General features: G+C 42.3%; 2 protein-coding genes across 2 annotated transcripts in view; one reads left to right on the top strand and one right to left on the bottom strand.

Moving 5' to 3' along the window:
* The window catches only part of LOC109825368 (8-amino-7-oxononanoate synthase), a 19,163-nt gene extending 7,815 nt beyond the window's left edge, over window positions 1-11,348 (top strand). The window contains exons 4-11 of the mRNA XM_020392225.1: window positions 896-1,134; window positions 1,217-1,258; window positions 1,357-1,444; window positions 1,522-1,655; window positions 3,714-3,802; window positions 10,004-10,154; window positions 10,754-10,822; window positions 10,910-11,348. Coding sequence (XP_020247814.1) covers window positions 896-1,134; window positions 1,217-1,258; window positions 1,357-1,444; window positions 1,522-1,655; window positions 3,714-3,802; window positions 10,004-10,154; window positions 10,754-10,822; window positions 10,910-11,036 — 939 coding nt within the window. The 3' untranslated portion in view covers window positions 11,037-11,348. The remainder of the gene's footprint in view (window positions 1-895; window positions 1,135-1,216; window positions 1,259-1,356; window positions 1,445-1,521; window positions 1,656-3,713; window positions 3,803-10,003; window positions 10,155-10,753; window positions 10,823-10,909) is intronic.
* Window positions 7,492-8,665, bottom strand: LOC109825369. Its single transcript, XM_020392226.1, has 2 exons — window positions 8,240-8,665; window positions 7,492-8,193 (listed from the first exon to the last, which is right to left on the bottom strand). The coding sequence occupies exons 1-2, from the start codon at window positions 8,614-8,616 to the stop codon at window positions 8,085-8,087; spliced, it is 486 nt and encodes a 161-aa protein (XP_020247815.1). The 5' UTR covers window positions 8,617-8,665; the 3' UTR covers window positions 7,492-8,084.

Genomic DNA, 16,002 nt, shown 5'->3' with positions numbered 1-16,002 from the left:
AAAAAGGTGGTGTAACTTGACACCACCCTTGTCCAAGTAGCTCCGCCCCTGCCAGAGATGACAATTCTGAGTTAGAATTCATTAGTTTTTTTAGGACACTTGCTGCACTTAATAAGGCATTGTGATGGGAGCAATCTTTTGATGGGATATCTCTGAACTAATACATAACTCATTGCATAGAAGAAAGCAATTTTGTTAATTATTGACCATGTCAAATTCTGATGCTGTGATGCATATACTAAATGATTTAACATGATTAGTAAACAAATCAGTGTCAGCGTTAATATGTATCTTCACACTTTGATTGATATTATACTGGCGTCATCCATACTTTTTTAACATCATGTCGGATTATTGTATACAGGATCACACCATAAATTAGGAGCACTTAGAAGAAACTTACAATGCACTGGTTAGTTTAAGACAATGATAGTGATAGTCATAGCTTCACAGTTGGCAACCAACATTTATAGGCATCAGTGTATCACTATATAGCGGGTCTTGGGAGTTGATGAACACACTTAAACAGGGAGACCAAGGTCACATTGCATGAGAAGAGAGTCTGAAATCAGATACATAGAACTTGATAGAACATGGTCCTAGAGAAGACATAGTGAATGTTTGTTGTGCAGTGGGGGAAGTTATTTATTGTCTTTGCTATTAGGATATTTCATGTAAAAATTTATGGCTGTTGCTCTGTTGTGTTTGCTCAATGGACTTTTATATCTTGTCTCGTTGCCTTTTCCAAAGTTCTATGCTTTCTACATTTATTGGAATATTCATTACCATGCTTGTATTGTAAGTGAACAATTAAATACTGTAACATGTTATTCTTCTCTGTAATTTATTTTAGCATAACACTAAGAGGCTACTGCATGATTTAATCATTTTTCAGGATTGCCTTCTTTGCCCTACTGGTTTTTCTGCTAACATGGCTTTCATGTCAGCTCTGGGAAGTGCCAGCTCCCTTTTGGTTGTTGGTAGAAAACCATCAAAAGATGAGAGAATTGCTATTTTCTCAGACGCCTTGAACCATGCATCTATAATTGATGGGATTCGCCTCGCTGAACGGCAGCAAGAAGTTGAAATTTTTGTATATAAGCACTGTGATATGGTTCATCTCAATTCTCTCCTGTATGTCTTCGTTTTTAAAGCAATTTAAAATTTCATTTTGCATATTTCACATCTCATGGACAACCAGAGTTATTATCTACAGATCACGTTGCAAACTAGAGAAGAAAGTTGTCATCACTGATAGGTAAGTTTTGTGTATCCTCAAGTTATAGTATTGAAGGCGTTTCCATGGTATATTCATGAAATTATAAGCATTATTAATTTATTATTTTTATGATGCAGTCTGTTTAGTATGGATGGAGATTTTGCTCCAATGCCCAAACTTGTTGAGCTTCGGAGAGAGCATGGATTTTTATTGGTAATTGATGATGTAAGTCTTGCTTGTGGCTCTAAATGATGTTCCAAAGTCATATATAGTATCCGTATTCCAATCATTGTCATGTTCAGGCTCATGCAACCCTTATATGTGGTGAGAATGGTGGTGGAGTCCCGGAACTTTATCAGTGTGAAAATGATGTTGATATATGCATAGGCACTCTAAGCAAGGCGGTTGGTTGCCATGGTGGTTTCATCGCTTGCAGGTAAAACATTGCTCGGTGGTAATAATGGAGCATCAATTTTTGACTATACAGGAAATAGTACCTCACTAAATGCTACTGCCTATTTTATTTAGTGTCTGCAAATTCGATGTTACTATTTATTTTCTTGTTAACTCTTTTTGACATGGCAAGACAACTTGTCAGAATTTTTCTGCAAAAGTATTCTCCTCACTAATCAAATTTCTTTCCAAAAATTTGGACCTCTTACTGTCAATCAGTATCAACAGTTCAGGTGAACTTTAGATGTCCATTCTCTCTAAACGTGTTAATGCAGTTTCTTATATTTTATACATGATTGGATGGAGAAGCTTTATTAGTATTGCATTTTATACGTGATGAATCCACCTGGAGAGGCATATCAATTACCACATTCCTTGAGGTGTTATTGTTGTTTGACCCACCAATATATTTATATTAGCCTTGTGTAGGATAAATATTTGAATAAGTTAAAAAACAGTTTTAAATCCTATTAACCATCACCTCAGGCCTGCAAAATTAGGGCCTTAAGAGTCAATCTTTGTTCACGGTCCATATCATATTTTAGAATCAGTTTGACGATTATCTTATTATTCAGCTAGAGAAGTACAAAAGATCTTAGTGTTGTGGTTGAAGGTGGTTAACACACACCCCACCCACCCCTCATCCTCCCCTAAAAAAGAAGAAAGAAATTGAAATTAAAAACAAATACTGACAAAAAGTGCATTCGACACACAAAAAAGACCTGGTCTAGCACTGCCAGTCTTTTATGTACAGTAAACCCAAAATTTATGTCTCCGGCTTAGCCCTAACCCTCTCACAGTTTGAGTTGGTTGGATCTAAAACTTAGGTCTAAAGATTTTAGGAAGGAAAAGGTGGTTGTATTAAATCCTACCTGCCCTGCATGTATCTTGATTTCTTGTAAGACTGATTTTAGGTCCCGTTCTGAGGTCGAAGAGGTTTCACTTCCCTTTCGGAGATAATTGTGAGTTTTATATATGATTAAACTATTCTGCAATGTGAGAAATAATTTGAACTTTTAATCTATTGTCTCAAAAGAATGTTATTGTCTAAATTATCGGATTGGTATTCTAACTTGACCCTACTTTCCAATATGGTATTTATTTTGCGCTGGCGTCAATATGATATTTTAATTTGTGCCCCGATGTCAATAAGACCCTTTTTTCTTGTTGGCGGTTGAGAATTCTGGCGAACTTTTTTTTTCTTTTTGGAAAAATATCCACCACTTTCCCCAATAAGATCCTCACTTGAGAGTTGAGCCCCCTCTTTCTCCTCCAACCTCTCCCAAGTCAAACCTAAACTCTAATTCAAGCTCAACAACCTCCATCCAAGTTGCTACCAATTTGTATTGGGGTTTAGGTTTTAAATGAGAGAGTTTGAAGGAGAAAGAGGGAGATCCATTGACGAGATGGAAAAAATAAGTGAAGGAGGATCTTATTAGATAAAAGGACTGAAGAAATTTGAATTAGGGGAGGTTGAAGGAGGAGGGTATAAGATTTAATAATTTTGATAGGTTAGAGGGATGAAAGAAATTTTCCCTAAAGAAATGTAGTTAACTGGAATTCTCTCTCCAATGAGAAAAAAGGGCCGCTTATTGTCCTTGGGGCACAAGTTAAAATGCCATATTGGCACCAGAGCAGAAATAAATACCATATTAGAAAATATGATCATGTTAAAATACCAATCTGGTAATTTATCCTATAGTTACTCGTCATTACAATTATTCTAGAACTATTTTTACTTATGATGTATTTTCGTTAATAAGGTGAGTTTATTTAAAACCCTAAACCCGTGAAATATGATTTAAGACCATGGTTAACTTAGCAGCGTAGATGGCAGTTGGGCTAGAGAGACTTAGCCAGAGAATCTCGAGGACTAATATTTCAGTAAGATTTTTTGGGGTGTGCATCTGAAAGTTGTAAAAAATGAAGGTTTCTAGCTGAAGAAGCAGTACAAAGTTTCTCATATGAAAACTGATGCCGATTATGAATAATTTTGTCTCCTTTAATGCATCAAATAACTTTTTTTTTTCTTTGTGTGCAGCACTAAATGGAGACAACTCATACAGTCTAGAGGACGGTCTTTTATATTTTCAACTTCGATTCCAGTGCCCATTGCTGCTGCAGCCCATGGTAATGAATGACTAAGAACTTTACACTTCATATGCATCAGCATGCATACAGAAGCTAGTTTTTTTCTTTTTCCCTGAGGTTCTCTTTTTCAAGTAAAACTTAGTGAGTATCTCTTATTTGTTTCAAGAGCTACATCTCCTTTCGAGCTTTTCATAAAAAAATTTGGTGTTATACAGAAGTACCTGCATTATATAAGATCGTATTTTGGAATATGTTAGATGTTTGCCTAATTATGACTGGGTAGCGGACAGATACAGGTAACTTACACATTGGGAGCTATCATGAAGATCCGAATCTAGTTGGATTCTACTTTTTGTTTCTGAAGTTATAGTTGGAATTGAAACCCTAATCTTATTCATGAGATAACATGGGCTTATATAGGCCCCTACAACTTACAAATAAGCCCCTAAACCTATTAATATTTCAACACTCCTCAAGATGGGCGAAAGATATCCACTAAGCCCATCTTGTCACATCCTCTAATCATATCTACTGAGCTAAGTCCCTTAGTCAGACAATCTGCTGCCTGATCCTTAGTTGGAACATGACTTAACTCCAGTAGTCCATTGTCCAACTTCTTTTTGATGAAGAACCTATCGATCTCGATGTGTTTGGTTCTATCATGCTGCACTGGGTTGTTGGCGATACTGATGGCTGACTTGTTATCACACCACAGCTTCATCTTGGCTCCTTGATCCAGCTCCAGCTCCACCAACATACTCTTTAACCACAATAACTCTGCAACTCCTAAGGCCATGGCTCTATACTCTGCTTCAGCTGTTGATCTCGCTACCACCGATTGCTTCTTGCTCTTCCACGAGACCAAGTTACCTCCTACAAAGATACAATATCCTGAGGTGGATCTCCTGTCATCAGCACAGCTAGCCCAATCAGAGTCGCAGTCAAAGTCGCAATAACCCTCGATGCTCACATGTCCATTCTTTCTGAATATCAGCCCCTTTCCGGGGGCACTCTTTAAATATCTCAGAATCTGGTACACAGCGTCCATATGACCCTTCCTCGGATCGTGCATGTAGCGACTCACCACGCTCACTACAAAAGAGATATCAGGACGTGTGTGACTCAAATAGATCAATCTTCCCACCAGCCTCTGGTATCTGTCACGATCAACAGGTTCTCCGGCCTCAGCACCTAGCTTGAACTTCTGGTCGATCGGTGTAGTTGCAGGTTTGCACCCTAATAACCCTGTCTCTTTGAGAAGATCTAGTGCATACTTTCTCTGGGATTGGATGATTCCCTCCGCTCCTCGAGCTATCTCTATTCCAAGAAAGTATCGAAGCAAGCCAAGATCTTTCACCTCGAATTCCTTACCCAGTCTCATTTTGAGTTGGGCAATCTCCTTTTCATCATCCCCTGTAATAATCATATCATCAACATATACCGCAAGCATGGTAATGTGGTCTCCACTCCGTCGAAAGAACACGGTATGGTCGGCGTTGATCTGTTGGTACCCCATACCAATCATAGCCCTTCTGAATCTGTCAAACCAAGGACGAGGAGACTGCTTCAGCCCATAAAGAGACTTCTTCAATCTGCAGACCTTTCCCACTCTCTGATCTGTACCAAATCCTGGTGGTATCTCCATGTATACCTCCTCCACTAGATCTCCATGAAGAAATGCGTTCTTCACATCTAGTTGGTGTAGCTTCCATTCACCATTTACTGCCAGAGAGATTAAGGTCCGAACAGTGCTCATCTTTGCCACCAGTGCAAAAGTCTCATCATAATCGATGCCATATGTCTGACTATACCCTTTTGCCACCAGACGAGCCTTGTAGCGCTCAACTTGTCCATCTGGATTCTGCTTCACAGTGAAGACCCACTTGCACCCAACTGCTCTCTTCCCTTCTGGTAATTTTACTAGCTCCCAAGTGCGGTTTTTCTCAAGAGCTCCTAGCTCCTCATGCATAGCTGCTTTCCACTTTGGATCCTTCTTAGCAACCTGCCAATTGTTAGGTACAGTAACAGAGTCCAATGATACAATGAATGCCCCATGTGCAGGGTGGATATTAGAATATGATACAAACTGGGCAAGATCCCAACCATATCTATCGGGAGGATGTCCCGCATTGCTGCGAGTAGTCCTCCGTACTGATACTGGTGTGGGAGGAGTAAGGGGAGGATTGATATCACCTTGGAAGGAATCTGATGGTGGTGTAGGTGTCTCAGGAGTCGGGACAGGCGTTGATAAGGGACTTGGCACTAGTGGTACTGTAGGTACTGTTTCTGCAATTTGCTTCCCCTTCCTACTATAGGTAAGTAGCTCCCTCTGAGCCGTGGGCCTAACACCTCCTGTCTCCTTATCCTCTTCTTCTTTATTCTCCTGCCTAACACCTCTTGTCTCCTTATCCTCTTCTTCTTTATTCTCCTGCTCCTCCTCAACCAATTCTCCTTCCCAAGGAATCGTTAGAGAAATTGATTTCTCTATATTATTCTGCCTCTCACCATTCTCCCCTTCTCGCCTCATACTTCCAGTATTGGGCGAGTCACCAACGGATGAGGGTACCTTCTGTGTGTAATATGGCTCAAATTCACGAAAGTACACATCCATACTTACGAACAGCCTTTTCTCCACCGGGCTTCAGCAAACATATCCCTTTTGAGTAGCAAAATATCCTACAAAAATACACTTCATCGCTCTAGAGGCAAGCTTCCCGACTGATGGTCTGTTATCCTTCACAAAGCACACACAACCAAATACTTTCAGTGGAAGAATCCCACCATTATCTCCTTTCAACGTCTCACACGGAGACTTCCAATCCAGTACTCTTGAGGGCATTCTGTTGATCAGTGCCGCTGCAGTCAACACTGCTTGCCCCCACAATGTTTCTGGAACATTCATGGAGATCATCATACTTCTAGCAACCTCTAAAAGATGTCTGTTCTTCCTTTCTGCTACCTCATTCTGAGCTAGTGTGTATGGACACGTAGTCTGGTGTTGTATTCCCTGAGATGACAAGTATTCTCCAAACACTCTGTTGGTGTATTCTGTCCCATTATCAGATCTCAATACCTTCACCACTGCTTCATATTGAGTCTGAACATTCTTATGAAAGTTTTGAAAGCAGCCAAACACTTCACTCTTATTCTTCATCAGGTATAACCAAGTAACGCGAGAGAAGCAATCAATGAAGGTAACAAAATACTTGTATCCATTCATAGAACTTGTGGAACATGGCCCCCACACATCTGAATGTATCATATCAAATGCATGAGAACTCCTATGATCAGAACTAACATAAGAGCTTCTAGTAAGCTTTCCCAACTTACATGCATCACACACAAGTTTTTTTTTATTTACTTTCTCAAATAAAGATGGATACAATCTACTTAAAACACCGAAAGAAGTATGTCCCAAGCGTTTGTGATGAAATATCAACACACTCTCAGCACTCATCTCAGATCCTACTTCTGCTCTCTCTACCATTGACATCAAAGCTGAATCTAGCCCTTCACGATCCAGATACCACAGTCCATTACGCCATGTGCCAGTCCCAAGTCTCCGTCCTGTCCCCTTCTCCTGAAAGATCACCTTGGGAATATCAAAAGAAACAATACATTTTAGTTGGAGGATGATAGAACTAATGGATAAAAGATTGACTGGAAAGGAAGGAGCATGCAACACATTGGACAAAGTTACAGAACCAGTACAATCGACTGTACCCTTACCAACCACCGGCTGAAATGTACCATCAGCTGTTTGAATACTATCAGGCGATGCTAAGTGAGTATATGATGAGAACTCACTAGCATTACCTGTCACATGACGAGACGCACTGGAGTCGACTATCCACTCTGATGATCTGTTGGGAGACATAGAAGCAAGAGCATGTATGTCATCAGTATCTCTGGTCGGATGAGCATAGGTAGCAGTGTTGCCTCTGGCGAAGAACGAAGTGGATGCCTCCTCAGTCCCACTCCTTAAGTCTCCATCCCCTGCTACTTGCTGTTTTTTCCTGAGTATCGTCAGGAGAGCACGATCCTCCTCTGTAAAGACCACCTCAGCTTCTTCTTCCTCTGCTACCGTCAGATTCGCCCGATTCCCTGCTCCTCTTCCACCTCGTCGACCCCCACGGCCACGACCACGAGCTCCGAACTGTCCACGTCCACCCGGATCTCCTTCCTTGGGTGGCTTGGTGCAAGCATGCCTTAGATGACCCACCGCACCGCAGTTGTAGCACTGTCGAGTCTCTCCCCTAGATCCAGTGCTGCTTGAGGCTGCCAGTGCTGACTTCACCACAGGAAGTCCACCTGTCCCCGCCTACAGCCGAATGCGAGTCTCCTCCTGGATCATAGCAGAGACAGCCTCCTCCAGCGTGAGAATCTTCGGCTGAGCTAGCAGCAATGCGATTCGCTGAGTGAACTCTGATGTCAATCCCTTGAGAAACAAATGCGATTCGCTGAGTGAACTCTGATGTCAATCCCTTGAGAAACACCATAGTCCTCTCCTGTAGAAAGACCTCCCGCTCTTTACATCCCGGGTCCTTGCAGCTAGCCCGGGGGGAAAAGTGATCATAATCCAGCCACAGGCGCTCCAACTCTGTAGCATATTTCTGTACAGTCCTCTCTCCCTGGACTGTGGCGTCGATCTCTCCTTTAATCTGGAATACCCTCAGGTTATTCCCCACTCCATCATATGTCCTCAACTTCTCCCAGACGTCCTTCACCTTCTCAATGCCATCTACCGTGGCAGCGATCGTTGGGACCAACGAGTTAAGGAGCCAGATGTATACCAACATATGAGTGGCCTTCCACTCATCTCTTCCCTCCGAGTCCTCTGCCGGCTCTGTCATCTCTCCTGTCAGATAACCCTCCAGATTCCTCCCTGCAAGGGTGTATCTCACCCGCCGCGACCAGCTCAGGTAAGTATTCGCGTGTGCGATCAAGCTCAGATCGATGGTCGAAGCTCCAACTTCTTCGATGGTTGTCTAGCGCTCTCACAGCCGACACACTATCATTAGCTTCATCAAAGTTGATACAACCGGCACTCGAGGTTCAACTTTTGATATCTCCTCCATCGAAAAGCTTCAGACCCACCACCCTGCTCTTCCGACCCTTGCTTGTGGGGCAGTGAAATGTGCCGGGCAGCACTCTGCTGCACAACAAGAGTAGGATCTCAAACAACATTCTCCGTTTGCTCAGAGGAAACAAGAACAAAAACAGTTATACTATCTCATCGCTGTGCAGATACTATCCTACTTCCTGTCATCAGTTCGAGGATTGAGTCGAGGAATTCCATTGTCAAAAAGCTCGAGGTTCGACACGGAGCCAGCACAAGCGGGGGGGTGGTCAAGAGTGATGAGGCGGGGGCGGTGGGCGCGGGGCTGCATCCGAAGCTGGGGCGGGGAGGGCTATCGTGGTCAACAGAGCAGGGAGGTTCGGAGGGAGGGCTGAGTTGTTGATCGAACAGGAGGGGAGGTCGGTTGTCTGGGGGGTGACGTTGTCGAACAGAGAGGGGGGGTCGGGTTTTTGGTCGGAGGGGGGGGCTGATTTGTTGTCGAACCAGAGAAGGGGCGACAGCAGCGTCGGTTTCGCCGGGGGGGGTGTGGGCATCGAAAGAGTCTCATCTCCGGGGGTGGCTGATCCGAGGAGGGATAGGGCGAGGCCGGTGTGAGGGAGAGAGGAAGGGCCGCGTGGGCGTCTAGGGTTAGGGTTTTTTTTGTGGAGGCTCTGATACCAAGTTGGAATTGAAACCCTAATCTTATTCATGAGATAACATGGGCTTATATAGGCCCCTACAACTTACAAATAAGCCCCTAAACCTATTAATATTTCAACAGTTATTAAGACTGGAACTGATACTCGACGATTCATAGATGAGTAGATCCCAATTGTTTTTTATTAGTTTCAGATTCTCTGAACTATCTTGGGGAAAATCTAGATAGTTATTAGACACCTTAATAGATAGTGAAGTAATACAATATGCATTAAAATGATCATTGGTCAGCCTCGATGATAAAGATGGATAAGATCTTGAAGAGCAACCAAGAAAGAGATCATTTTCTTTCATGTGAAATGCCACCTTTTTGGATCGTTGTATTTGTGCATTTGTAACTGCAGCTCTAATTGCATGTAAAAAGTATAGTAAATGCTTATGTGCCTTTCTTGCAAACTCAGGCATTCATTCCACGTATTTCCTCCAATGTTAGTTCAGTTTCTGAAATTATTATTATTTTGCAGCTTCCCTCGTCATCGCAAGAAAAGAGAAGTGGCGAAGAAGAGAAATTTGGCGTCGGGTGCATGACTTCAATTCTTTAACTAACCTTCATATTACTAGTCCTATAATTTCTATAGTTGTTGGCAGTGAAGAGTCAGCACTGACTGCAAGCAGGTTTTTCTTCTCTTCTTCTAGAAGCCTATGTTCAGTTGTCTACTTGGAGTTCATATCAAATAGTCTAGAAAGATCTCAAGCTACAAACTAGCTTTTATATTCTCAGTGTTTGCTGTCTGCTATCACCATCTTCAATGAGATCCATAGTACAAAATCTATCAACTGCTTTATACCAAGGATAAATTTCACAAAACCCCCTTGAATTTTAGGGGATCTTGCACAAGCTTCAGAAATTACTTATTGCCTGTCCCATTCCGGATAATATAGAAATTATATTTAGTAGATAAGTGTAACGCTGTCCAGAAGTTGTCACGTGCAGAGCACTTGAATTCTTGTCATCATTGTCAGTCCTGCTATTTAAGGAGTCTATGGTTTGTAAAGTTCAGAGTATGTGGTGCGAAAGTTCAGGGGGTTCTTTGAAATGTACCCTTACATTAATTTTCCGATCCTCAATGACCAACTGCACCATATGCATATTGTCGAACAATTATACCTGCTTTCTTCGCAAGTTTTTAGATGCATGGACCTAAATTCTATTTAAGAGGAGGTGTTTTATTTACTGAGTAATTGTGTTCAAAATATTGCTTATTTTGTATCAGGTACATGTTAAAATCTGGTTTCCACGTAACAGCAATTAGACCTCCGACAGTCCCTCCAAATTCTTGCAGGTGAAGGCCGTATATTGACAATAATATGTTTTTTTTAAGTTTTCAAACTGATAATTTGGCTTTTAATTGTCTCTTTCTTTTGCGTAGGTTGAGGATAACTCTGAGTGCTGCACATACCTCTGATGATATTAGAAGGCTTGTCAATGCATTATCTCAATGCATCGAGCTCCCTCATATCGAAGAAGAGAGTTGTCAGATAGTTTCTAAGCTTTAGAATAATGAATCGTCGTCTTTGATATGAAATTTAAAATTATTTAGTTTTATTGAGATATTGTCAGTCATATTAACTGGTTTGCCAGTTATAGGTTTATCTAGTAAATGAAATAATGTTTTGGATTTAAATATAAGCTGCGATATATTTCCACCGAGATCTGAGTGAAGACAAAAACAGTGTAGAGGGCCCTCTATAGAAAATCACACAGGGAAGAGAAACTGCACTTGTTTCAACAACAATTTTGAAATTATTGATTGCACTGATTCGGATTCATGTACTATGTTTATTGATTTTATATATTATATGTTTATTGATTTTATTGGGTTTTTTGAGATATTAGTTCCTATTTTGATAGTAGTCCCTCATATCATCATACGTTGAATACTAGTCCCTCAAATTGTATTAGTGTGTTGATATTAGTCCTGTGGTTATAAATGCGGTGGAATATTGTGTTATTTTTAACCATTGCGTTTATAAAAGCAAAGATTTATTGGACAGTTATTTGAACAAGGTTTTACATTTTGGTTCTTTGATGCCGTGGTTCAGAAAGATGTTGTTTCAACCTAATATAGAGGTTGAAACTTTATTGCAGGAATTATCAAAAGAAGAAAAGAGGACCTCTTCAAGTGTGAAGGATGGTATATATTTGTTTCTCCATCCGCTAATGTGTTTATTTCATGTGGATACAGTTAAATGTCCATAACTGTCATAAATGAACAAAATTTTAGGGAAAAATGTGTCCAGGCCTCAAAAGCAAAAGCTTCATGTGACGAGGTCTCTCATAGTTTCCCCATGTGGATCAGCCCCTTGAAGTGTGACACTTTGTACTACAGCCTCTTTTTAATAATTATTACATGCTAGCAAAGCTAAAATCCTCAAATTATCCTTATCCTCTCTCCTCAATTCCTCAAACCAGCTCTCTCTCTCTCTCTCTCTCTCTCTCAAACCAAGAGCTTTCTCAAGCTCGTTGCTCTGGCCCTCGCCTTCCTCGCCGTCGCTGCCTCCGCCTGGGCCCCAAGCGCTCTCATCTCCCCTCTCTCTCTCCTCTCTCCTCTCTCTCTCTCTCAAGCTCTCAAGCCTCATTCCTGCCCGCGACTACGCCCTTCACGACGACATCGGGCTCCAGATCCGCGCTCTAGCTCGCGAGTTGGGCCCTCGAGTTCCCAACCACTTCCCCTCCTCTCCTCCGTCCTATCTCGTCGCCGTTGCTCGCCGCCGCTCCCCGTCTCGCCCTTGACTACGCCGGAGTTCGCCACTGTCGCTAACTGCCTTGCCCTCGAGTTCGCCATCAACGTTGTTGGATGCCATCAACGTTGTCGGGATGCCATCAACCCGGATGCTTGCCAAGAAGAAGCTACATGTCTTCAACAACTTAGACTAACATATATCGCATCACATGTCGATCGTGCCCAGCATCAACTTTCACGATAACAAATGTTTTTTTAGCTTTTTCAATATTCAGGAGAACAAAGTGATGTTGATTCTGATGGTAATTAATCAAAATATTATTTAAGCTTGCATCTAAACCTTTGAATTCCTCTCTTTTGGACTTGGGCTCTTGGGCAATGAATTGGTCGGAGTAGATTCTCCATTCGATTGCGTTTATTTGGCAATGAATTGGTCGGAGTAGATTCTCCATGCTAGTTCTAGCCCGCACTATGTTAGTTATAGCTGGTTCTAGCTCTAATTCATCTTAGTTCTAGACTCTTGGGCCCTCAAGTTAGTTCTAGCCCGCACTTTCTTAGTTCTAGCTCGTACCATGCTAGTTCTAGCCCGCACTATGTTAGTTCTAGCAAGTTGGGGAAATTAAAACTAACAATATTCGAAGCGATATAACAAGATGTAGAAAATGAGCCCAAGTGAAAGGAAGATACCGTATGATAGACAATATAAAGGGCTACACACCGTCTAAGACGGTGGTGAAAACGGAGACCGGAGGTGGCAGGAAAACGCGCGCGAAGTCGGCACGACGCTACTGTTTTCTGCTCGCTGCTACCGTCGATCGATGTTTCGGATGTTACCGAGAGAGATAGAGAATGGGTTAGAGCGTGATACAAATTGGAAGTGATAGGCAACATGTAGGGCTACTCACCAAAGAAGAAATCGGCGGAAACAGAGATTGGAGGTGATTGGAAAGTGTGTGCGAAGTCGGCACAAAACTGCAGTTTTCTGCAGTGCAATTTCTCGCCGTCCGGGTTTGTTCTTCGCTGTTTGGAGCTTTTCAATGTTGTCCGGGCTTGTCGGAGGTGGGAGGAGGTTGCCGGGGTCGTCGGGGTGTCTCGGTGGGCTCCGTCGGAGGTGGGAGGAGCTTTTCTCCATTCCCAAGAGCCTAGAACTAAGATGAATTAGAGCTAGAACTAGCTAGAACTAACATAGTACGGGCTAGAACTAGCATGGTGCGGGCTAGAACTAAGAAGGTGCAGGCTAGAACTAACTTGAGGGCCCAAGAGCCTAGAACTAAGACGAATTAGAGCTAGAACTAGCTAGAACTAACATAGTGCGGGCTAGAACTAGCAAAGTGCGGGTTAGAACTAAGAAGGTACGGGTTAGAACTAATTTGAGGGCCCAAAAGCCTAGAACTAAGATGAACTAGAGCTAGAACTAACATGGTGCGGGCTATAACTAGCATGGTGCGGGCTAGAACTAAGAAGATGCGGGTTAGAACTAACTTGAGGGCCCAAGAGCCAAGAACTAAGATGAATTAGAGCTAGAACTAGTTAGAACTAACATAGTGCGGGCTAGAACTAGCATGGTGCAGGCTAGAACTAAGAAGGTACGTGTTAGAACTTACTTGAGGGCCCAAGAGCCTAGAACTAAGATGAATTAGAGCTAGAACTAGCTAGAACTATTGAGGGCCCAAGAGCCTAGAACTAAGATGAATTAGAGCTAGAACTAGCTAGAACTAACATAGTGCGGGGTAGAACTAGCATGGTGCGGGCTACAACTAAGAAGGTGCGGGTTAGAACTAACTTGAGGGCCCAATAGCCTAGAACTAAGATGAATTAGAACTAGAACTAGCTAGAACTAACATAGTACGGACTAGAACTAGCATGATGCTGGCTAGAACTAAGAAGGTGCGAGTTAGAACTAATTTGAGGGCCTAATAGCCTAGAACTAAGATGAATTAGAGCTAGAACTAGCTAGAACTAACATAGTGTAGGCTAGAACTAGCATGGTGCGGGCTAAAACTAAGAAGGTGCGGGTTATAACTAACTTGAGGATCCAAGAGCCTAGAACTAAGATGAATTAGAGCTAGAACTAGCTAGAACTAACATAGTACGTGCTAGAACTAGCATGGTACGAGCTAGAACTAAGAAGGTGCGGGTTAGAACTAACTTGAGGGCCCAATAGCCTAGAACTAAGATGAATTAGAGCTAGAACTAGCTAGAACTAACATAGTACGGGCTATAACTAGTATGGTGCGTGCTAGAACTAAGAAGGTGCGGGTTAGAACTAACGTGAGGGACCAAGAGCCTAGAACTAAGATGAATTAGAGCTAGAACTAGCTAGAACTAACATAGTGCGGACTAAAACTAAGAAGGTGCGGGTTAGAACGAACTTGAGTGCCCAAGAGCCTAGAAGTAAGATGAATTAGAGCTAGAACTAGCTAGAACTAACATAGTACATGCTAGAACTAGCATGGTGCGGGCTAGAACTAAGAAGGTATGGGTTAGAACTAACTTGAGGGCCCAAGAGCCTAAAACTAAGATGAATTAGAGCTAGAACTAGCTAGAACTAACATAGTACGGGCTAGAACTAAGAAAGTACGGGTTAGAACTAACTTGAGGGCCCAAGAGCCTAGAACTAATATGAATTAGAGTTAGAACTAGCTAGAACTAACATAGTGCGGGCTAAAACTAACATAATGCGGGCTAGAACTAAGAAGGTACGGGTTAGAACTAACTTAAGGACCCAAGAGCCTAGAACTAAGATGAATTAGAGCTAGAATTAGGCAGAACTAACATAGTGCGAGCTAGAACTAGCATGGTGCGGGCTAGAACTAGCATGGTGCGGGCTAGAACTAAGAAGGTATGGGTTAGAACTAATTTGAGGGCCCATGAGCCTAGAACTAAGATGAATTAGAGTTAGAACTAGCTAGAACTAACATAGTGCGAGCTAGAACTAACATGGTGCGGGCTAGAACTAAGAATGTGCGAGTTAGAACTAACTTGAGGGCCCAAGAGCCTAGAACTAAGATGAATTAGAGCTAGAACTAGCTAGAACTAATATAGTGCGGGCTTGAACTAGCATGGTGCGAGCTAGAACTAAGAAGGTTCGGGTTAGAACTAATTTGAGGGCCCAAGAGACTAGAACTAAGATGAATTTGAGCTAGAACTAGCTAGAACTAACATAGTGCGGGCTAGCTAGCATGGTGCGGGCTAGAACTAAGAAGATGCAGGTTAGAACTAACTTGAGGGCCCAAGAGCCTATAACTAAGATGAATTAGAGCTAGAACTAGCTAGAACTAACATAGTGCGGGTTAGAACTATCATGGTGCGGGCTAGAACTAAGAAGGTACGTGTTAGAACTAACTTGAGGGCCCAAGAGCCTAGAACTAAGATGAATTAGAGCTAGAACTAGGTAGAACTAACATAGTGCGGACTAGAACTAGCATGGTACGGGCTAGAACTAAGAAGGTGCGGGTTAGAACTAAATTGAGGGCCCAAGAGCCTAGAACAAATATGAATTTGAGCTAGAACTAGCTAGAACTAACATATTGCCGGCTAGAACTAGTATGGTGCGAGCTAGAACTAAGAAGGTGCGGTTAGAACTAACTTGAGGGCCCAAGAGCCTAGAATTAAGATGAATTAGAGTTAGAACTAGCTAGAACTAACATAGTGCGGGCTAGAACTAAGAAAGTGCGGGTTAGAACTAACTTGAGGGCCCAAGAGCCTAGAACTAATATGAATTAGAGTTAGAACTAGCTAGAACTAACATAGTGCGGGTTAAAACTAACATGGTGTGG

Source organism: Asparagus officinalis, chromosome 10, assembly GCF_001876935.1.
Source record: "Asparagus officinalis chromosome 10, Aspof.V1, whole genome shotgun sequence".
Lineage (NCBI taxonomy): Eukaryota > Viridiplantae > Streptophyta > Magnoliopsida > Asparagales > Asparagaceae > Asparagus > Asparagus officinalis.
The sequence above is the reverse complement of the archived record's forward strand: the minus strand, read 5'-3'. Positions and strand labels throughout refer to the sequence as shown.

Bases quoted from the DNA above. Each gene is read 5' to 3' on its own strand.
- LOC109825369 (XM_020392226.1), bottom strand. From the start codon at position 8,616: ATGACAGAGCCGGCAGAGGACTCGGAGGGAAGAGATGAGTGGAAGGCC. The intron at 8,194-8,239 runs ATCAGAGTTCAC...CAAGGGATTGAC, and splicing joins GTGTTTCTCAAGGGATTGAC to ATCAGAGTTCACTCAGCGAA.